Source organism: Eptatretus burgeri, chromosome 15 (genome assembly GCF_056783735.1).
Source record: "Eptatretus burgeri isolate ZD-2024b chromosome 15, Ebu_testis_v1, whole genome shotgun sequence".
NCBI lineage: Eukaryota > Metazoa > Chordata > Myxini > Myxiniformes > Myxinidae > Eptatretus > Eptatretus burgeri.
In genome coordinates, this window is record NC_140975.1 from 37,767,624 (window position 1) to 37,792,335 (window position 24,712).

General features: G+C 42.7%; 1 protein-coding gene across 6 annotated transcripts in view; it reads right to left on the reverse strand.

Annotated features, from left to right (window-relative positions):
• Positions 1-1,410: 1,410 nt before the first annotated feature.
• Positions 1,411-24,712, reverse strand: part of LOC147011942 (cytochrome P450 3A9-like) — an 86,260-nt gene continuing 62,958 nt past the window's right edge. For all 6 annotated transcript variants that reach the window (XM_085857735.1, XM_085857732.1, XM_085857734.1 and 3 more), the window contains 5 exons: positions 16,795-16,882; positions 10,136-10,296; positions 9,311-9,537; positions 8,992-9,154; positions 1,411-4,026 (listed from right to left, as the gene is read on the reverse strand). In XM_085857735.1, coding sequence (XP_085713861.1) covers positions 3,907-4,026; positions 8,992-9,154; positions 9,311-9,537; positions 10,136-10,296; positions 16,795-16,882 — 759 coding nt within the window. In that variant the 3' untranslated portion in view covers positions 1,411-3,906. The remainder of the gene's footprint in view (positions 4,027-8,991; positions 9,155-9,310; positions 9,538-10,135; positions 10,297-16,794; positions 16,883-24,712) is intronic.

The window sequence follows — 24,712 nt, forward strand, 5'->3', positions numbered from 1 at the left end:
GGATGAAATTTCGGGGACGGGTTGAGTGTGTGACATGGACGAACTGATTCGATTTTGGTGAAGAACCGTATCTGGATACGAGAATTATTTAATTTTGAAGTGATTTTTCACGATTGAGAGATTGAGCCAAAAACGATATTTCGCATGATATTTCAAAAATGTATTGGGCCCGATATGTTCTCATGGATCAGGCATTGCGTGGTGGAGGTATGCGCTCTACCGAGTACCCTTCTAGTTCTTATTTTCTTCTTTCTGCACTCCCAACACTCCAAATTTCCGAACTATTTCAATTTCCGAGCTGAATCTCGGAGCCGGCTGGGACTTTCAGAATTAAATTTTGCTTTATAAATGTGAAAAGGTACGAGAGGTTGACCTGATTTTTAGGTCATGGCGTAATTATTGACAACATTTTTCACCATAACTCGACTAAAGTTTGGCCAATCGGAATAAAGTTGCACTCCCTAGATAGCTTAGAGCAAGGCCCATTTAAACATGATTTACATCATACCTCTCCAGGTTAAAAGTCAAAGTCTAACACCCAAAGGAGTATTAAACCATCCTCTAGGTTTTTCTCCCTTTTTTTTGCTGGCCAATGCCCAAGGACTTTCAGAATTAAATTTTGCCTCAATAATTTTAGAAATAAATTATGTGGGATTGACATTTTTTTGACCTTTTATCTATTTTTATGGTCATGACGATTATAGTTATTTTAACGTTTTTCACCAAAATTTGACGAAGGTTTGGCTGATCAGAATCAAATTGCCCTCCCAAGATAGCCTGGAGAAAGTTGCATTTACATCATACCCCTCCTGGTTTATGGTCAAGGTCTTGCACCCCTCGGAGTACGAAACCACCATTTAGGTTTCTCTCCCTTTTCGCTGAGAATGTCCGAGCTGTATTTCGGAACCGGCTGGGACTTTGGGAATGAAATTTTGCATCAGTAATGGGAATAAGAAGTATGCGGGGTTGACCTAACTTCCTTGACTTTGACCTTATTTAAGGTCATGACCAAATTGTAGACTTTTTAACTTTTTTTTATCACAACTAAGGTTTGTCAAATCGGAACTAAATTTCCATCTTTCGCATTTATGCTTAATTTATATCATACCCCTCTAAGTTAAATGTCAAGTTGAAATGCCGGGGGGGGGGGGGAGAAGCATGATATTTCAAAAATGTATTGGGCCCGATATGTTCTCCTGGATCAGGCATTGCGTGGCGGAGGTATGCGCTCTACCTAGTGCCCTTCTACTTTTAGTCTGTCTCCCTGTCTAACAGTCAAAAAAATTGAAAATCATTCAAAACAGGAAACTTACTGTTTTTTGGGATGTCAGAAAGGACACAAGCAACAAGCATGAATAAATACTTCACGTATTAACTAAGGTGATGTAAAAAATGATGCATCAATGGTGGTAAACTTTTGAAAAAAGTAACTTTTATTTTATTTCAACTGAATTGTATATTTGAACACCAGAGAACACAAATTGCCTTATTTGCAATTCCAAAAACCTCCAGTTTAACAGTACTTGGGGAAATTTTTACACCGTCTCAACCAATCAAATTTGCCACACACTGAGGTCTCAAGACCACATTGGGTAAGGTGTTCCATGAACTCTCTGGAACTTGCTTGCTCTAGACTAGAGACAGAAATTTAGTTCCGATTGGACAAACCTTAGTCGAATTGGAGTGAAAACTGTGAAAACGTCGACAATTGGATCATGACCTGAAAAATTACATCAGTCAATAAAGTTATGTCAACCCTTCATACTTTATATTCCCCTTATTGATGCAGAAATTAATTCTGAAAGTCCCAGCCAGCTCCGACTTACAGCTCCGACATACAGCTCAGACATACAGCTCAGACATTGGCAGAAAAAAGGAAGAAAATCCTAAATGGTGGTTTAGTGCTCCAAGGGGTGTAAGACCCAGATCTTTAACCCAGAGGGGTATGATGTAAATTACTTTAAAATGCACTTTGCTCTCAGCTATCGAGGGGACAATTCCGTTCTGATCAGACAAGGCTTAGTTTAGTTTTGGTGAAAATTGTTAAAATGTCTATAATTGGGTTATGACCTTAAAATTGGGTCAAGTTCAAAAGAATTGTCAACCCCGTGTTTTCTGTATTCCCATTATTAATAAAATTTCATTCTGAAAGTCCTCGGACATTGGTAGAAATAAAAGGGAGAAAATCCTAAATGTTGGTTTAGTTATCCAAGGGGTTGAAGACCTTGACCATTAACCCAGAGGGGTATGATATAAATCAAGTTTAAATATGCCTTGCCCTACGCTGTCGAGAGATGGCAATTCCGTTCCTATTGGAGAAACTTCGGTTGAGTTGTGGTGAAAAATGTTAAAATGATCAATAATTAGGTCATGCCTTTAAAAATTAGGGGGTATGACTTAATGATGAGTTTGACCTGAATACAACTGATAAAGACAAAATTATAACTGCTTAACCGAAACAATTTAAAGAGGTTTCGTAAATCCCTTTACCCATTGATATTGTAATGCAACCCAGTTGCAGTAACTTTGCTTATGTTCTTTAATGTAGCAAAACAATTATTTCATATGCTCATTGCTGGACTATCTGAGATTACATTTGGGGTGGAAGAAAACGACGTATGACGAGAAACCTTTCATTCAGGTATCGCAATGGATTGGATCATGTTGGGGAGCATCGTGATGATCAAATGGAAGTTGTGCCACGTAGTCCTATTGCCTCTGTCACTGGGAATGCCACAGGACTTTATTCCGTGACATGGCCTCTCGAGACATGCTGGCTAACGGTCACAGTCATGCTCCCCTCCAAAACCAGTGCTCGTTGTACTCAAGCATTGCAGCTTGTTGGTTAGGAAGCATCCCACAAACATAATTGGTACCAGTGTTCCTGTGCATAAACATGTTCTGTCTGCTGCCTCGTGTGAATCTTTTCTCCCATATGGTGCTCCCATCTGCATCCATTCCACATTCCTGATTAAGAACTGTTCCCCTTTACACAGACCTTGTCAATCACGTAATCCTTTGTCACATCTAAAAAATTGTTTGGAGATGAAAACTCCATGTATCGTTCATTTTTATTTTTATTTTGTTGATTACTGGAACTTTGCATGGACCGTCCCTAGGTGGTGCATATATCCAACAAGTTACTGGTTGTGAATAGGAGACAGACTCGTTTTAAGGTTTTGTTTCTTAAAACATGATATCCGTTGCAATGACGTTGGGAAACACATCCCATGCTGGGGCATAAGTGACACGAGCCTGAAACACCATGTAAAAGATAAAGATCTGTGCCAAGTGTCACAACTTGCAACTGCAGGACAAATCTTCCTTCCGGATTGCGGGGAAGTTGTAAATTTGCATCTCCCTCTTATTTTACTAACCTATCTGATAATAGTTTGCAATTAATATTGGTTAAAATAGTACCAGGTTTTTCAATTTTAAACTTGTTATTATTTTAAAGTAGAGCGAAGTTTCTTTGCGTGGGTGTGCAAAAACATTCAGACTGTGGAAGACTTGCGATATACCATTGGTAAATAATATTCTCTTTATGCTAATATGCTAATATAAAACCAACATCAACAGTGAGGGTAATTTCATGTCAGGAATAAAATCCTACATTTTAAAAATTAGGACATACAAGGCACAGTTCAGATGCAGAAGCTCTGCTTCATATAATCACAATATTAAATGTGCAGAAAAGATCATGGTGTTAATTATGTGGGGGACACTGTTGGCCACTTCAAGCATGAAGCTGACTGTTCTTCTTTGCATGTGTCCGCATGGTTAATCATTCAGGAAGGCATATTACATTTCACATCATTCAAGCATCACATCACGAGAAGCAAACCCAACACCAATTTCACAAATGTTAAAACATTTTAGCAATGTACAGATGGAAAAACAAAAACTTCACTCTGACTTCACGCTGTCCTTTGGTGCAAACTTCACGTGTTGCTCACGCCTCTCGAACTTGAGCTTAATTGGATTTTTTGGAGCCAAGAGAGCAGCTTGACCAATTTCCAGTGGAATCTGCAAAATAATTACAATTAGGCTCCGTCGATATCGATTTTTTTTTGATATCAATATATCGGTGGGGTCAAACCAGTATCGACTGGTATATCGATATTATTTTTGGATTTTTTTTTAAGTTGTAATTTTTTTTCGCAGGTTCCAAAAATATGCAATGGCCCATTACATATTCGTATATGATGTACACATCATTGGCACACCATAATTTTTCAAAGTATTCCCATACGGGGCTTTTTTTTTCTCTCCCCATGATGAGAACGGTTATTTGACTTCCAACTTAAACTTGTATTAAAAATGATTTTGTTTTAAAGCGAGATCAGTGTTGGTAAATTGGCACGGGTCAGAATCCATCGCTATCGCTGTGCCGGTATGACCATTGCAGAAGGCTGTACTGGTATGATCATACCGGTATCGCTTTCATACTCGTTTCGCTATCGCAGATCACTGACTCGCCACAGGGTTTCTCAAGCACACCCGATTCATATCAAATAATAACCAATTGGCAACTGCTTTAAAACCTGCCACGAGGGCAAAGTAAAACGCGATTGCTTGTACGGGTGCTCGGATGCTGAGGGTTAAAAGTTAAAACACTGAACTTACTTCCTGTTACGTCTTGATGTCATACATTTCACTGTTTCTGTTCCATGTTGGGCCGAGACGCTGAGTGCATCAAAGCTTTTTAAATCATGCACGGTATTTAAAGATTGTAAACACCTTTCTTAGATTTCTTGGTGATATTTCAGGGGCTTTTTTTTTTCGGTGTACCGGTATATTCAGAAATCCAATACCGGTATATTGATATGAAAAATTCTATCGATATGTCATCGGATCCTAATTACAATGTTGTATTTATTCAGGATTCAGCGCATAGAGAGAATGGTTCACAAATTATATTGTGATGTCATGGATAATTGGCACCATTCAATGCTTAATAACGGATCTGTCCCCACCAAGGCAAGCAATGTGGCCTGCTCGAAACCTGCATTGTGAATGGAACAGTCCAATTTCCAGCTCACTTCCGCCATTCCATTGGATGAAATTTTGGCCAATAATTCAGCCTCCTGTTGCGGATCAGAATATTCATTTTATTGTGCTTGGGAAAGGTCGCATTTGCTCTTAAGTTTCTGGACTCCAGATAAAGGGAGTCACAAGGATGGAAGAGAGCAAACAGGTATTGTAACTTATCTTGAGCTGCCACGCTCTGCTTCCAGTGGTGCTTATCATTTGAAAACCGACATCCACAGTGAAGGAAGAGATCAGGGGTTTTCTGCATGTGAACCTGTGAAGGTTTAATGGCCCATCAATTCCTTTGCCATGGCAGCTTATCTCTAACCCACTTTGCGCTGATCTGCACAGCTCATCTTCTTATATCTACCCTTTGAGGTATTCGTTTCCACTGAACTCCCTCAACTATTAGTTGGACATTGCACTTCTGTTATCTCGGTGATGATTTAATCTCCTCCTCCTTTGTGTGTAGCACAGGCGACGAGTAGCATCATTGGCTGGGGGCACAGCTGCGCCGCTGATGCATTGCCCCTGTTACCAGTGCACTGGTACTCATTTTGCCAACCTCGGAAGGATGACAGGCTGAGTCAACCCGACCTGGTGTGAATTAAACGTCCTGACAGGGGCTTGAACTCAGAACCCAAGGATCCCAAGCCAGCCATCTTAACCATTAAGCCACCACCAGGCATATTTCATCTCAGCACCTTGTATTAACTTGGTGTCAATTTGGTGATTTACCTGCCATTTTGAGATGGCAACCGGTGTGTGGACCGGTGCTTACTTTCGTAGCCTATTCATCACTCAAACCTCTCCTGTCTTTCAAACAAATCATCCTTTTCAGCTTGGAGGTCCCATCTTCAATATCTGCTGAATCTGGTTCTCCTCCCTGCTTCAGCAATTCAGTGATTCATCTTCTGAGGGGTTATTGAACGTGAGTGAATGCCTGTGTCGGCTTCACTATTTGAGCATATCCTCTGGACTTTGACCATTCCAACGGGGCTCACCACCGACCTTACACCCAATTATGACCCTCTGGTTTCGATTTTCAAGCTGCTTGATTAAGCTGAGTTGCCACATCAAAGGTCGTGAGCTCTTATATAGCGGCATTGCAGAATGCGAGGTTCGTATTTATTTATTTTGGGGACTCTAAGTAAAGTCATTTATTGCTATATTTGATTCATATTATTGTGGTTTCAGTCGACATTTGGGATTATTAAATATTTCTTATAATGTTACCCTGCTGTCTCCTGTCATGTGTTGGTTTCTCCCTTAAAACAACACTAAAGGCACATCGATGTCTCTATTTTCTGCTGTGACACCCTCTGGGTGACTGGTGCACTCGCTGCGGTGCCCTAAGGTCGACACTTAACACTCCTGACAGTGCACCATATTTCAATTTAAATACAATATCGTGGACGCTGCCCAGAGTGTAGCCAACTGGATGTGCATTGGTCACTCACATCATGAAAAAATAAGGAAGGTGTGGGATTTTTGAAGAAGCTTCTTTGTTCGTTTTTTTTGTTAAGTCTTAAGAAACTTGGTTGATTGGTATGTGCCAACCAACTTTGAAAAACGGCTTTTAAAATTACATTTATCTTCGTCTCATAGTGGAGCTTGTATTTAAATCGCATGCAAGTCAAACTTTTGTAGACGATCTACCTTTACACAAATTCCAAGGACATTAGTCGACAGGTTATATGCTCAGTATATGGGATTTGAACTTGGGTTGCCTACATCACAAGCCAAGAGTTCAGATGGGAATAACCAAAGATGCCAACCTGCATTGTTTAATACATTATTGGACAGATTTTAGTGTCTTGCAAGGTTCTGTCATCTCAACCTCTTTATTCTTTTCATATTTTCATCAATGACTTTACAGCAATGAACAATCATGTCCATTCCTTTTCTGACAACTCCACTCTCAATTCCTCCACCAGTTATAAATCCCATTTCATTTCACTCCTTTGCTACCAATCGGCTCTCAACTGTTGCCTCGTTCTCATCCTTCACTGGGGCTCCGACAACCTTATCTTCTTCAATTAGTCCAAGCCTCAAACGTTCCTTATTAGACAGAGAGCCAGTGGCCAAAATCTCACTTCCATTTACCATGCTTGGTGACATAGGTTTGACTTTTTTACCATAGCCTGATCCTTGGTGGTCATCATCTGGTTGGCAGTACTAAAATGCAGGTGATCGCTCCACACATGCGCAGAAACTCTTCGTGACAATGGTCACTGGGGCATAATTATATTGTATATGCGATGTAATGATTGATATATCAGCCTATGCCCTATACATATCAAATATAATGTGCATATTCGTCTTTGAGATGTTTCTTCAATGCCATGATTTATCATCGATTGTGTGAGCTACTCGAGCTCACCGAGCTCGTATATGCATCAAATGTGTTGTGTGAATTGTGCTTAAAGTATAGTGCAATCCACATGGATGGAGTGATATGTCATTGAATGCAGCTTCGAATTGCTTAAAAGAAAGAAGAAAAAAAAACAGAGGGAAAAGTGATGTTTACTCATCCTGAAATGATTCACCATGTCAGCTCTTGAAGGAAAAAACAAATTTTGACATGATCCCCCCCCCAACCCAACCCCTGTCTAAAAATTTTTTTTTAATCATTAGTATAATAGGCCTATATTAATTTGAGAAAGGAAAATTACCACATTTAATGACAAAAATAATATGGCTAAGTTTCGAACCTCTAATCCTGTGTGACGAATTGTGGACTGCTCCAAATCATCTTCTTCTACAACTCCTGGCAAGTCATGGAAATACAACAGCGATCCCTCCCCCTCACCGTCAGCGTAGCATGAGAGTGATCCACCATTGGCATTGATTGACTCAGCTAGCAGTGAAGCATTGTGAAAGTTAACTAGTTCTTCAGCAAGTTGACCCAGATATTTGCACTATTTTCTTACTGCCTTGAAGTTGATGAGTACATATTTTGACTTGTGGTGGTTTGTGTCCAAGACTCCAATAATTCCATGGGAATAGTTCAGGATTTTGGTGCTTCCAAGATGGAGTTTTCTTCGCACTTCCATTAGTTTCTTGTGCAATGAAGTGCTGTTTGCACACCCTCGAGCTGTGGGTAGGCTGCCAGTCATCGGGCCATCGCACTCTCCTTACCCACTGCAACTGCTTGCTGGTATTAGCAGGTAATGTAAGGAATGCGACACCTCTCATCCACACATACTTCTCATATTATTGAGAGTCTGATTTGCATCCAGGAACGCAACAATTATGGTTAACTGTCATGAAATTGCCCACAATTTGACTCCTTCATTTAAATGCTGAAAAATGGTGATAAAAAAAGACGATTTGAATGACGGAATTTCACCCTCGCGACAGCAGCTTGAAAGTGCCCCATTGTGGGAAGTGAGTCACTCAGAGCGTATGCACGAAAGTCTTCATTTGTGTTCCCAAGACAATTCAAAAGTCACGCATTGAGCAAGGTTTTACAGAAAATCAAAATTGAAGATAAAACTATTTTCTTCGTCAAAATTGATTAAAAAAAAAAGTTAAATTCTTTTTTTATTATTATTTTTATTTATTTGATGTCTATCACTTTTTTGTTGGTGTACTGACAATTTTTCAATAAAAGTTTTTAAAAGGCATGAGTGTAGGGAAATCTCACAAAGTGTGTTGCAGGAAGCATGCATGCTCGCTCTACATTTCAAAATGGACCTGCCCAATTGATTATATGGGAAACCCTATTTAGTATATCCTTAAAGGGTCCAGTTTCATGTGTTTGTAAATAATCACGTGAACCAACATAGTTTTTCGTTTTCATTTCATGGTGCCTGTGGCATGCTTTCAAATAATCCACAAGTCGTTATTAATTTACTTTTTACATTTTCCATTGTCATGTTGATTTTGTATTTGAATTCATTTATATATGTAGTCTAAAGTTAACTTCTCAAAGCATAAATTTGTAGCAAAACCCACCTCTGTTTCTGGTGTAGTTCGAATGTTGAACTCTTGCATCAATGCCACTAAACCCATCTTTATATGCATGAGAGCAAAGCGCATGCCAATGCAGTTACGAGGCCCAGCTCCGAATGGTAGATAGGTGTACGGATTGCGGTCTTCCTTAGCTTCCTTTGTGAATCTTGGGTGTAGAAAGCAAGTAGACAATCCTCATTCACTGGGTCAACTTAAACTTTCCTCAACAATAAAGCTTCTACCTTCAGGCAGAAAAATCAACACCCTTCAAAATGCAGACCAAAATATTACAATGCAGAAGCTTTGAGAAGCACAAACATACCGCTCTGGCCTGAACTCTTCAGGTTCTGGCCATATGCTGGGGTCCCGATGCATAGCAAAAAGTGGCACATTGATACTTATTCCACGTGGCACATGGAGCCCACCCAGCTCTGTGGACCTTTTGCACACACGATTGACACGTACAGCAACTGGGAACATCCTTAAGGTTTCACTGGTAACCATGTCGAGATATTGCAGTGTCATCACACCTTCGTAGGTCAACTCCGACTACAAACAGACATGCAATAAATTGGTAGTATAAGCCAAACATCTATTTCCTTGATTATAATATTAATAATCAGGTATATAATTTATGTTTGATAATCAGGTATATTAATTTAATACAGAGAGGAAAATAATCCAAGTTTCTTTGACATTGGTTTAAAGCTCATGTGGAGCTTGTCTACCCGAACAGACGGCTGTGATGCAGCGAACTCTAGTTCAAATCACATATACCAGATGTTTGTCCATTGTCTACCATCCTTGTAATTCATGAAAAAGTGCATTAGCATCTCCCAATGTCTTTGTCCAGCATGTTTGTTTTTTTTATGGACAACCTGCTACTTCAATTTTCGATCAATGCCAAAGAAGAATTAATGAATCACATGCAGGACAAATACCTTATAAAACGCTTTTGTAGATTTACATGAACTGCATTGAAATTTTGAGACAACTAACAAACATGGTGGATGAGATTTGAACCTGGGTTCCCAACAAACAGGGGTTCAGATGGTAAAATTATCAGGCCATCTGATGAAGTGGTGATCATCAAACCAAAAATCATGAAAACATTTTTATTGAAGATCATATGAAATTAGTGTGATACCTTCTTTGGGAATGCCTCGTCGATCTCAGCCTGCAACTTCCTCTGAATGTCAGGATGCACAGCTAAATTGTACGCCACGTAAGAGAGTGTATTCGCCGTCGTTTCAGTGCCAGCGAGGATAAAAATCATTGCCTGTGCTTGTATCTCGTTATCTGTGAGGCCTAAATAAAAGGTATTACATTTGGAGGTTGTCCAGAAAGTTTCCACAAATTTTCTTTCAACTACTTTTTTTTATTACATCAAAACTTGCACAGTTGTGAATATAATGATGATGATGCATCTCTGAGTTCCTTTTCACCTGCATTTTAATTTGAGTAATTATAATCTATATATGAAAGCAGCTCTGTTTCTCCGACCGTAACACTTTATTCGAAAGAGTTTCTGCTGTCGTACAATAATACAAATGTTTGGAAAGGGGAAAATGGATGATTCACTTTAGGGTCCAGTGATACATCGACATACCGGTTATATTGATTTTATTTTCCATATCGATATACCGGTATTCAAATTGTGATTATACCGGTATATCCAAAAAAATTGGAATGAAAAAAAATGGATTCGTCATCATCTGCTTGAGCACCTGCATCCAGCAGTCAGGCTTCACATGAAAGGTCAACGATTGACCGTATCCTTATTCTTCGGGACCTCACTGAACGCAGATGAGAGTTTCTGCTGGGGCTGCTTGCAGCTTATGGTGATCTTGCAAAGCGTTTGATTCAGTGAATGGGGATGCCCTCTGGAGGAGGAGGAGGTTATGTTTTCAACCCTTTCTGTCTGTCTGTTTGTTTGTTTGCGTGCAGGATATCTGAAAAGTTGTGGACTGATCCAGATTAAATTTTGTGGACACGTTCAGTGTGTGAAAAGGACAACTGATGAGATTTTAGTGATGATCCAGATCCGGATCCGTCTACTAGAATTTTTAAAGTGATTCTTCACCATTGAGAGATCGGGCCAAAAATGATAAATAGCATGATATCTCAAAAAGTTGTGGACAGATTTGGACGAAACTTGGTGGACATGTTGGGTGTGTGAGAAGGAAGAATTGATTCGATATTGGTGAAGATCTGAATCGAATCGAAATACGATAATTATTTAATTTTTAAAGTAATTCTTCACCATTGAGAGAGAGTGCCAAAAATGATATACAGCATGACATCTCAAAAATGTATTGGGCCGAACATGTTCTCATGGATCTCTGGGGGGAATTCAATTGGAATAGGTCTGTAATGTATAAAAATAAAAATATTTCTTGTAAATGTATGGGCTTCCGGTGAGGATGTCTGGGGTTACTGATGATGTAAAATTACCATCCTACTTTGAAAGTATAAGTGACTGTCATCAGAAACAAGGAGAGTCGATTGTTTGGTCTCAGCTTCAAAAAATGCAAGGGATGCTCTTACATTGTGGTATTAAATGGTGATGACAAACTGCCGGAGTGCACGCATTTTGCACTTCTTACATGAGGAATTGTTGGGGAAGGATGTGGGAAGGGAGGAATTTCACGATTTGCTCACAATGAAAATATATAATCCCATTATAAAAAACATTATAATGCAGAGAAGTCTTTCACATGTGCATACTCCCAATCAAGAAGGAAGCATTTGTATTCAAAACTTTGCGGAGAATGCCCAGTCGTAGGCATCCATCATACAAAGTCCTTCCTGCCACACCTCAACTCCTATCCACCTACAAGGTCTTCATCTGCAGCTTGATGGAGTGCTGCTCTCCCCTCTGGTCTGGCTCCCCTGTCTATCACCATGATTAGCTTAATACTGTGGAAATCAGGGTCTTCATGATGATTGGAATATCCTGCGTTGAAGCTGATTCTATGGGCCTGTCAATTTCCCATTACGGACAGGTCAGTGGTCTGTTTTCTACAGCCTCATTTCTGGTCTTGCACCCTGTGCTGTTTCTGTGCTTTGTCCCCCCCCCCCCCCCCAGGTCTCTGCAAGGCGCACATGGTACGTCATCAACCCACTTCTCGGGAAACTCCAAAAATCCAGAATCACTGCTCACCCCCACTCATTTGTTCCTCTTTTGTTTTTTCCACCTGTGTAGACAAATACGACATTTTCTTCAATCTCATTCTTCTCTCCAGTTCTTAAAGACAGCGATTCACCACCATCTCAGATCATTTGAAAACCTGGTGTTGGCTTAGTGGTTAGGGTGATGGCTTGGGATCCTAGGTCAGGTGATATATGGGAGCATGCGCCCAAGCAGCGCATCGCTGTGTCCACTTTCTGTCGGTACTCCATAGGCCTCCGTCTGGCCATCCCCCAGGCAAATGCCTGCCCCATCCCCATCTCCTTGAAATGCTGATCAACCTACTGCAACTACAAGGCACGTGGTCAGCCCATTGGCCTCCTCCACTCATATCACGAGGTTCTCTCGCTGAGAGAATCTGGTGAGCAGGATCAGCATCAGGAAAACGAGCCACACGTCCATACAGCCGCAGCTGACGCTCACGGACTATGCAGGTAACAAATCTCATTTGAGTCTCTCTCAGTAACCGCTCGTTGGACACAAAGTCCGACCAGCGAGAGCCAAGGATTCACCGAAGAGACCTGATACCAAAGGAATTAAATCTCTATCTCAGATCCCTGGTCAGTGTTCAAGTCCCACATCCAAAGAGCAAGATTGGAAGCACCAAGGACCTGAAGACTCGGACTTTTGCCCTCCCGCAGAGGTACCGACAGCACCACACCCCATGAGCCAGTGAGTCCATGATTTAGGCCTGACCCAGACTGACCCACACGTCTGTTGACCTCTGACTCACAGCCAGCAGACATGAATATCACTGCAAAGGTAAGTGAATCTCTCCATGACCTTAACATCCTCACCACAAACAGGTACAGACAGAATAGCAGCATCCAAGATGTCATTGAAAGCCTGGATCTTAGTTTTGACCCAGGAAACCCGTAATCCCAGTGCCTCCAACTACTTGTTCAGCACCTCGAGGGCCCCCAAAAGGATATCCAGAGTCTCCGCAAAGATGACTGCATCAATTGCGAAATCTACGTCGGAGATCTTGGCATTCCCAAACGATACACCGCAGCTTGATCTCTCCAACATCCTCTCCAGAATCCAGTCCATACAAGTGCTGAAAAATTTGGGGGCTAGTGCACACCCCTGATGAACTCCAGTAACAACTGTAAATAAGTCAGAGATGGTATCACCACATCTCACTGCTCTCAGTACCAGAGTACAGTTCAGACATCAGATCAATCAGTTTTGGTGGTACTCCACGAAGACCAAGAATCCTCCAGAGGACATCCCGATTCACTGAATCAAACGCTTTACAAAGATCAACATAGGCTGCAAGCAGCCCTTGCCGAAACTCTCGTCTGTGTTCGGTGAGGACCCGAAGAGCAAGGATACGGCAATTATTGACCACTTTTGTGTAAAGCCTGACTGCTCTGGATGCTGTTGCTCAAGCAGATGGTGGTGAACCCTATCGAGAATTATCCAAGCAAAGACCTTGCCCGGCACTGGGAGCCGCGTCACCCCTCGGTAGTTGTTGCAGTCTTGGCGATCACTCTTTCTTTTCCAGTGAGGGACAACAAGGCCCCTCTTCCAGTCAGTTGAGATGATGCCTGTGTTCCAGACAGAGCACAGAATTGCATGCATCGACATGAGTGCAACATTTCCTCCAGCCTTGAGAAGTTCAGCATGGATGCTACAGATCCCTGGAGCTTCACCCCATTTCAACCGGTTCACCGCAGCCTGCGTTTCCACAAATGAAGGTGGAGCACAATTGATTGGAGGGTCTGCAATTAGGATTGTAACACCCCTGACATCCAACTCAACAGCTGGTGGATCAGCCAGGTACAACTGCTCAAAGTAACCATCCCAGCGGGCCTTCACTTCAAACTCCTCTGTCAAGAGCCCACCACCCTCTGCTCTAACTGCAGTACACTGAGGGACGGACTTGGACTAATGCAATGCGCGAATTCCCCTGTAAGCAGGACAAGAATCACTTGACCAGAGGTGATGCTCTACCCCTCACAGATTCCTCGTACATCGGCCTCCTTGCCCACCTTTAGTGCACATGCAGTTTTATGCCTGAGCTCCCTGAAAAGCTCAGCTCTGCCATTCAGCCTGGTCCTGTGACTCTGGGCAATGGTACCCAGTGTCCCTTGAGAGACAAAATTATTTTCACCCAAAGGTGAGTTCCAAGACATCCACCGGCAACATCAAGGATGGTGGTCTTGAAGGCACTCCACAACTCTTCAGGATCCTGCAAAGCACCCAGATCCCTCAAATCTCCACTCAGCCTGTTCGCAAACTCCTCAGCTACCCTCTCATCCTTGAGCTTGCCAACATTCAGCCTCGGATGGGATGGTACCATTCTCCTGGATTCAAGGTATAATTTAAGAGTTGCTACAAAAAGCCAGTGGTCAGTATTGAGGAACTGAGCACTCCCGTAGACCCTGCAGTTCTGGATCATCCTCCAGCGACCATGAACGAGCACATGGTCAATCTCCTTTGCCACACCGCCAGCGTTGGAATACCAAGTCTAGCGATGAGGTTGTGGGTGCTGAAATCATGAACCAGCCACCATGAATCCATGACTTCTTGCAAAGTCAAGGAACTTAGTGCTATTGTGGTTCACAGTTCCAGACCCATGGGGACCAACACATGTCTCATAACCATCCCAATCAGTTCCAGTCGATACATTGAAATCCCCCAAGACGAGAAGTGTATCTCACCTGGGGCACTGATCAAACACAGACTCGAGCGGGGCATCCTTCACAGTGAGATCACTTACCTCAGTCGGAGCATGTACAGAGACTCGGGAAATGACACCCAAGGAGTGACGAATCCTTCATCGCATAATACGCTCGTTGACCGGTGTTGCCTCAATTATCATTGGAGTCAGCTTATTGGACACAGCCACAGCAAGTCATTGGGCATGGTAACCATCAGAGCGACCAGACCAATAGTAGGTGTAACCACCCGCCATGATCTCGCCGAAATCCGGTCTCTGACCCTCATCGAGTGCTGCAATACTGATGTCCAAATGCTTTAACTCAGATGATAACAGAGACAGGTGATCATCCTCTCTTAGAGATAGGACATCCCAGGCATCCACCCGAAGGGACCGCCTCAGGTTAATCAAAGGAGACCACCGTCTGGTGGACGACAACTCAGCACCACCCCGACACACTCTCCCACAATCTGACCCGGGAATGTTACCCTGTGGTTTCCCTCCTATCTTCAAAGATTGGGGGTCCCGAAGGCTTTGCCCCAATCCCGTCATCTGGTGGGCTGCCCTGCGAAGGGAAGCTGCACAGGAGGTACTCCCACGGAGTGGGTTTTCAGATTTTTTTATGCTTCTGGAATGTTTTGCGGACTGAAGGGTTTCACAGTGGCTGGAGTGCAAATCCTGCCACCAACCTTCTAACAAGAAGTAACCCAACTGCAGGAGGACATCCGTAGGCACAGTCAGGCAGTAGATATGGATGGCCGTTGGCTCACAAGGAGCTCCTCCACTCTTTGACAAGTTTTGTTCTTCATCCTGCTGGGTGTCCATATCATACACCCTCCTCACCAAGAAATTTGGTGGGAGAGACAGTTTAGTCACCGACAACCCGATCATGGAGCAGGTTAGTACAGGTTTACATGGTACCTGTAGCAAGTCAGAAATCTAGTCTAACCTGACCTGACAATAGGGTCCTGAGTTCAAGCCCTGTTGGCTGCTGAATTAACTCCAGGGGTTGATTCAGCCTGTCATCCTTCTGAGGTCGGCGAAATGAGTACCAGTGTAGCAGACAAAAGGCTATACACGAAGGGAAGCAGTATCGATGGATTGATTCAATCTGGTATTGGTGTGGTGCAGGCATGTTGGGCCGAATGGCCTCCTCCTGTGCCATAATTTCTGTTAAATCCTTGTAAATCATCCCCCATCCAAAACCATTATCTTTGTGACCCTTGTTTATCCCCCCTCCCCCATTCCCAAGCCCACCTCCTTCCAGTTTTTCCTTCCTTAGAGTTTCCTTCTGTATCCATCTTGTCCACCACATGCATCCTTTCCTACTCATCATTCCTACCCACACCCATTATTTGTCCAAATCTCCCTCTATTTTGTCCTTCAACTCTCCTGCTGATTATTCCCCCTCTCTCTACTGTTCCTTTTGTTCTGTTGTGTCGTGATCCATTCTGTGTTTTAACCATTTCACGAACCTGGACTCGATATACAAAAATCAAAACCTCACCGGCATCCCCATGCAAATGCAACCAAAATAATTGGATTTCCTTGTTCACAAACAAGAATGTAACAGCATCCCAAACTACCCTCCACCCCTAGTCCCCTCTCACTCTCTCCCTCTGTGTATCAAATATATTTTTTATCATTGCATTTCGAGGAATCTTTAATAAATTAACAATCAAATTCAGAAAAATTGGTCAGGCTACATTCTGTTTTTCTTGCATGCGAATTGCGATCCAAAAAAGAAACACCATATTTCTAGTGACAGAATTACACAAGCATTACTGGGTGGGTCGAGTGTATGTCCAAGAAAAAAAAGGAGTCTGCAGAAACTCTCAAAACACCTCATAACATCAATAACTCAACAGAATAAGACATCTTAGCTTTGTAAAGAACAATCTGATTGCATGTCAGTTACATCAGTGTTAGTCCAGCAAATGTTACATCTTACTTTTGTAAGGTATGACAGTTCCCTGCTCATTTTTCGCAGTTTCAGAGATTTGAAAGTTGATCATCATCTGAAGGAAGTCAACTCGATCCTGAAACGAGAGTGGCATTTATTTCACACAATTTTTAACAATTGGTTAAATCCATTTTTCTCTTTTCTTTGAATGCAAAGTTGAGGCTCATGGAAGAGCTCAAGCAAATTAAAAAAAAAAAAAACAGCTAGAACACAGGCAAAAGTGGGGAAATACAACAATAGCAAAGTTGAGGAACACTTGAAGGAAGAAGGGCTAGGGGTAAGAATGACAGCAGGAGGGGGAGGAGGACATAAGAGATGAACAAATTGAGTACAAGCTCACACACTACAAGCAAGGAGCTGAAACAGGAAGGATGAAAAAGCAAAAGTAGGGGAACAAATGAACAACCAGAACGGCACTCGATGGATCGCATAGTCTCACCTCGCGCGCTCATTCTGAACAAAAATATTGCTCATCGTTAACTGAACACACTTTTTTATGGCCCATACTCCTATCATATCATCCACGCACCCTAATGAGTAGAGGTCATGACATACACATTGCCATTTTCCAGAGGTTTATTGATTGATTAATTATTAGGATATTTAAAGACCACTTTTGTGCACATTCAGGCGAAATGTTTCCCAGTTTGTTTGTTTTTTCAATCCAATATAGCCACCAGACAACATGACCGATCACATCATAAATTTAATTCTTCACTCACATCGGGTCATTGATCAGATATATGAAGCTTCAGATTTTATGGATAAGCATTTTGATTCAACCAATTATGTCTGGAATACTTCACTGATGACATCATTGTTAACACCCGATATACCCTATGTGGCATTGATGACATGTCAAGTTTCAATTATTTTCGTTGAGTGATTTCAGAGAAGATGATGTCCAAATTTTTCTCCTTCGATCCAATATACAACATTGACACACCGAACATACAACAAGGAGAGCAGAACACAAAAGGGGTGGGAGAGGGAAGGAAAAAACAATGGGGACCAGACCTGAGGGGATCTGTGGAAGGGAGAGGGATGGGGCAGGGTACATGGGGTAAACAAGATGGACACCACAGGGACTTTCAGGTCTTTACACAACAGGGACTTTCAGGAAGGAAAGCAGCGAATTTGAAGGAGGTGGGTTTGGGGTGGATTAGTGGGGGTAGAAAATATCGTGGTTTTGGATGGGGGAAGTTAAGAGATGGTGGTGAACAGCTGTTTTGAAGACCTGAAGGAAATAGTGGGATTGAAGATAGTGTAGGAATTGGTTCCAAAGGTGGGGGGAAAAAAAGAAGGAAAGAGTGAAGGTGAGTAGTGATTCGTGATTTTGGTAGTTTTACCAGAAGGGGGTTGCTGGCAGACCTTGAGCACCCTACAGTAATATGGGGGGGGGGCATATCTCAGACAGAGTGGGGGGTTGGTAAAAAGCCAGAGAGGTAGGGTAGGGTGAGATCATTGGTAGGGTCGAGGTAGGGTAGAGATCATTTAGAATCATTGGTAGGGTGAGGACAGAGAGGAGATGGTAGAAGACGGACAGACCACCGACCTGCCTGAGAGAGTGAGAGACCCAAAGACTCAGCCTCATCACAGAAGATACCAATAATTCTAAATCCCTTGGTTTCCACAGCATGAAGCCAAGAGAGGTGAGAGGTGGGAGCACCAGCCCAGAGGGGAGAACAGTACTCCATCAGGCTGTGGACAAAAGCTTTGTCTGTGGCCAGGAGCTCAGATGTGCCAAGGAAGGACTTTGCATGAGAGAGGATGCCCAGTCAGCGACTGGCTTTGGAGGCCAGCTTGAAAATGTGACTTTCCCAGGAAAGATCATAGCAGATAGTGAGACCCAGAAGCTTGCATGAAAGGACTTGTTCAAGAGGATTGTTGAGAAAGTAGATGGTGGGGGGTCCAGACAGTCCTTTTGGAGAAACATCGTGAGAGTATGAGATTTGTCAGGGTTGAAGGACATGTTCCACGTGTTGGACCAGTTTGTGATTTTATCCAGACCTGCAGAGAGCGGAGAAGCTGCGGCTTGCCAGTCTGCGGGATGACAGATGGTATGACAGAGGGTAGAGTCATCAGCAAAGAGATAAAGAGGATTTTCCAGAGTCAGAGAGATCATTGATTAAAACCAGAAAAAGAACAGGGCCCAGAACACTGCCTTGAGGAACTCCAGCCTGGACAGGAAGAGAGGATGAGAGAACTCCATTTAGGGCCATATGTTGGCTGCGACAGGAGAGGAAGTCTGTGAGCCATGAGTGGAGATGTCCTTCGATACCATAGGAAGAGAGTTTGGTGAGCAGGGCATGATGCCAGACCGTATCGAAGGCACGCGATATGTTTAGTGAGATGGCTCTGATTTCATGTCTTTCATTGAGGACCTCCATCCATTGTTGGGAGAGCAGAAGTAGCATATCCAGGGTAGAGTGATCTGGTCTGAATCCAAATTGATTATCGGAAATCAAGCCATTGGAGAAGAGGGAGGATTTAATGTCTGAAGCGAGGATGGATTCCCTAACCTTGCTGATGATTGGGAGAAGACTGATTGGTCTGTAGTTCCAAGGATCTTTTTTTGCACCTTTTTATGCAGAGCAGTGATGTTTGCTGATTTCCAAGCAGTTGGCAGATGGCCTTGAGCAAATGAGAGGGTGAATAGAACAGAGAGAGGGTGAGCAAGTGCTCATTGATGAGAGCAATATTGATGAATTTGACTGAAATAGTGAAAATCTAGGAAAAATTGATCTTGGGTGATCTTTGGAACTGGAGGTCACACATCAAATCTGAGAGCACACTCCTGAAAAATAATTTGATGAGGAACATTTTGGGACTGGTTTGAAGTCTACAATTATCCATTCAAAGGTTATGGCTACAAATGTGTTTTTCAGATTTGGATAACCTTGACCTTTGACCTGTTGATCCCAAAAACGAGAAGCACGCTTTATAACTGCAAGCAGTTATGGCCAGGGCCCTGCTTGTGAAACACTGGAATGACAGTTTATAGCTGGGTCGGATTCAAACCCAGGCGAGACAGCTTATAGGTGAGTGTGTGTACCTCCAGGCCAGCCCCAAAATCCCACCTTCCTCCTCCATTACATAATCTCTTAAATCGTTTTCTTTTGTAAGCTGTTGATGTTTTTCATTTATAAATTGTTCTGCAGCTCCTAATACCAGCGAATAAATAAAATAAACCGACTCTCCCCTCGATCAGGCTTATCCAAAACCTTCACTTTCTGAGTCAGACATCACTTTCCTCCACTATTTTACATTTGGTTCAACTCAAGCAACAGTTATCATATTAGGAGCCAGGGTTAAAAAAAAATCATTAAAGGCAATAATAACCAAGAACAAAATAATTAATTACAATTACATGGAAGATTACACCGCAGGTAGTGTTGACATGGAGATGGGTACAGAGCAGTCCTGCATGCGCTGCATGTCTCGGTTGCCGGTTACCACCTGCATCATTAGATGACGGCAGTGTAAGCCGTAATCTATCCCTTCAAAGATGTTCATCACACGCTACCCACTTGCAAACTAAAATATAATTCATGTGGAGCATTAAATTCTCTTCTCTCCGCATGGAGCAAATTCTCACCTCAAAACACAACTTCCACACGAACGTTCCGATCTCAGGAACTTTTCCACAAGCCTTATTTCTGGATCTGTTTGAAATTGGCACGTGGTTCGATCATGCACGACATTCGGAATGACGTGGCCACCACGTCACAATGGTCACGCACGTCACTCTCAGCCAATCAGCATCGTGGATCGTGGATCCGGGCGCGCAGTTACGGTTGTGCTTTCGATATCGTCATTTGGCAATGTTTTACTGTTTTTCATCATAAAGGTGACTGAAAATTAGTGAAATGTGGTGTATTGTTCAGGTGGAGGACCAGGGAGATGACAAGCTCAAGGAATTTAATCAAAAGAGTTGGGATAGAGTGCGGAATTTGTGGGAAAATGGATGAAAATTGCTGACGAGAGCCAACGAGAATGTGAAGCGACAAAATCGCATCAGTGCCAAGCACTCTTGAAAGAAGGTAGGTTGGATTATCAATTAAATTACAAGATCGGTCAGGAAACTTGACCACAACCTTCATCGTCCGTCATGGACTGAAGTTTGTGCACGGCATTAAAAATGTCATGGTCTAAGTGGGTCTGTGGGGGGTTTGAGTAACTGTTGCTCCTGATTCATGTGAGCTTCAGGACCCGTGGTCCTATTTTTCAGCTTCACCCCCAGACCCTGAATAATTTGGTACATGACCAGCATGATAGACGCATTCCCTTCCAATAGCTTCAAGAATATGGCAATCAGTGATGACTTTCAAGACATTGTGAAACAATACGACGATTATGTTTCTTGCCAGTGTCAAGAAAGTCCAACCTTACAGCTCTGGTCATCATACATTGAAATGGTGAACATCGTGAATCGATTCATTCGAGCCACGTGATAATCTGATTGGAAAGCCCACATTGCGTCCTGTGTTGAGATTTTGCCTTGGTTTTTCTCGTTTGATCGGATAAACTATGCGCGATATGTTTCAGCATATCTCGCCGAGATGATCAACCTGGAAGACAGCCATCCAGAAATACTTCAGCAAGTAGAAGGTGGTCACTGGACAGTTCAGCAGCAAGACTGCTATAGCTTTTCTTCAACACCATGTAATTAAATGATGGAGCAAACTTGCAATCGTGATGCCAAAACAAGTGGTGGACTTACGGCATTACCCTCGATCCTAATTCTGTCAATAGATGGACATTGTCTGAGAGTGATAGATCGACAGTGCTGCAAGCCTGCGAGGTGCTGTCAGGTTTGACCGATCATCATCGAGCCAGGAAAGATCTTGACTCCACACGAAAAGTACGAGACGAGCGTGACGTAAATAACATCATTCGTTACCTCGAAGAGATGATCAATACATTTGAATGAGATCATCCTGATCTGGTTAATATCACATCAGGAGTCGTGGTGAATTGCGATGTGCAAAACGATCGAATTGGAAGTGGTAGTATTGGTAGAAACTTGTTTCACAACTTCATAGAAGACAGGATAAACTATGGATTTTCATCGCACGATTACACCATGTAAATTAAAGACGTTCTCAAATGAATCTAAAGCAGTTACCAGTCGAAAAGCAGGTCAGGAATTTGTAGTGAAGGTTGAAATTGTACCTGATTATGCTGGTTGCTAGTCAACAATGAAACTTGAACATGAAAGAGATACTGTCTTATTCCCTCAGATCTATTCCCTATGCCCTCGCATAATATGATGGCACTTTGGCGAAAACAGACAAGAGTGCGTTGATGCATCACAATGAGGCCAAATGCACTTCTCCATTGGTGCATGAAGTGGTTCCTTATGACACAGTACCGGTTGATGTCATGGCGCTCATTCATAAACTGGTCACTCGCTTCCCCCAAACCACGGGCCGATTGGCCAATGTCGTTGGATCGGAGTTGGTTGGCTTGGACAAACAACACAAGTGTGGACGAATGGACTGGGTGTTTGATCGCTATCCAGAGATGAGTATAAAAGCAGATGAGCACGAACGCCGATCTTCGACGTCTCAAATAAGGAAGATTTTCAGAACGGACCAAAAAATACCAGAGAAACTCTCCAAATTCTTCGTGAATGGAAGGAACAGTGAACAGTTGAATGAATTCTTCTTTGAACAGTGGTGCCTGAGTGCTGATCTTTTCAATGGGATTGACTGATTTGTGATGCATGGGGCAATGTGCCATGAGATGTCAAGCGCTCAGGTGAATTTGGTCCCCGAGTTGAGCACCTGGGACCACTAAGAAGCAGACACAAGGCATACTCATCACATAAGTAAGACTAAACCAAATTCGAAGGTGCTGATCATTAGCTCTGACACTGATGTTGCGATCCTGCTGCTCTCCCTTGGTGGCACGATTAGCGTGGAGGCTTTGCACCTGCGCTGTGGTACAAAGAGGTCAGAATGCATTCTGGACATTAAAACAATCTGATCGGCTCTCAGTGCGAAACTGTGTGATGCTCTAATCGGGCTCCACGTTTATACTGGCTGTGACACAGTTAGCGCGTTTCGGGGAAAGGGTAAAAAAAACAACCCTTTTGATTTCGTCACCAAATCATCGGACTACCTCTGAACTCGGACAATTCTTCAGTTTGTCAGATGACTTATTACTCAATCTTCAGGCATTCGCAGGTCATATGTACAACCAGAAGGTTTCGGACATAGACACTGCCAGATACAGAAGTTTTTGTGTTGGTCCTAATAATGATGATCACAGTGTACCTCCTACGAAAGATGCGCTCTTTTCAACACTCCTGCAAATTACCAGTCGGCCATCCCTCAGAAGGCGGTGCAGCAGGAGATTAATGCACCCTCACCTGACGGCCATGGCTGGGTCTTGACAGATGGCAAACTTGCCGTTGTATGGATGCAGAAAAACCCTGCACCGCCAGACGTACTCAAGTTAATCCACTATCGCTGTACAAAGAGCCAATGTAACAAAACGTTGTTCGTGTCGAACAGCAGGATTTCAACGTTCTGAACTTTGTTTGTGTAGTTTGGAGTCGGAGCATCGGTGTGAAAACTTGGCTGAACAGTACAACCCTGATGGAGCCGATACTCAGTCAGACATTGAGGAAGATGATTAGTGTGAAATTTTCTCATGAGTTGGTGTTATTCATTGCATTTGTATGTTCTCGGTACTAAATGCGATACTTCTGTTGCAGTTATTACTTTACATCAGACAGCAATAAATGTCTCTGTCAATGCAAAGATACGTTTCTTCTTGGCCAAAAGCGATTTGTTGGCCACTTCTTGGCCACTTGACTAGTTCGTCAGCCCCCCACACCCATGCATTCAAAGTCGAATAACTCTTCTGTGTGAGGGAATATCCCTTGTGGAAGTTATTTTTTTGTAATCAGCACATCAAAATCTATGGGAAAGAACCATTTCCATGTCGTTTGCAATTGGGTCACGCAAAAACATTTTCCTCGCCATTTCCAGAACCAATAGATTACGGCCTCGTGTCGCTGATTTACAATCATACTGTATGTGTAAAGTCGAAACTGTTAACAATAATCATATTTTCTCCATTGTTTTATGCTTCAGCGTCATTATTCAAAGGTGGACACGAAACAATAAAAGTCTCATGGTGCGACATAACCATCACAACTCGGCTCAAAAATCGTGATTAGTCGAAATTGAACCACGCGATAACCCAATCGGTACGTAAGAGGTTGCCTGCGATTGGTGAAAACCTGCGATATTTAAGGGTTTACTCTATCGCATGATATTTCAAAAAGTTGTAGACGAATGACAAAACGAGGAAGATAAGTTGGGTAGGTGACAGGAACAATCTGATTGGACTTTAGTTCAGGTCCGAATTCAGATCTGACCTGTCAGCGTGATACAAAACGTAAACTGTTCAGCCTGGCGGGGATATGCGCTCTACCGAGTGCCATTCTAGTTTTCTCTGTTAATCTAACTTATTCACATTTTATCAGCATTTTTTTAGTTTTATCACTTTGAAGTAGTTTATGAAGACCATATATATTGTTGCGGTTCTTGGAACCGCATGCATCCAACAGATAGTGCTTCCAAAACAGTTATTCCATGATATATGTGTAGATAGTCCCTTCCCTTTTGTCATGCAGGACAACAGGGGCGTGCATTGCGGTGATCTCATTGCTAGGTTTGCTTACATCATTTTTTCTTCATTTTGTCCTGACTCTTCTTTTCTGATTATTCCTGAAGTAAATCTGAGCCACGTGCGCCCTTCGCTGTGAGATGGGTCCTCGTGGAGGCGAGCGCGTGCGGCGCCGCTGAGAGGAAATGATGGCGCACGAGCATTAACAGCGCAGAGCCCCCGTTCCCAAACGAGCCCTCAACCCAACGTGTGCGGCGAGTCA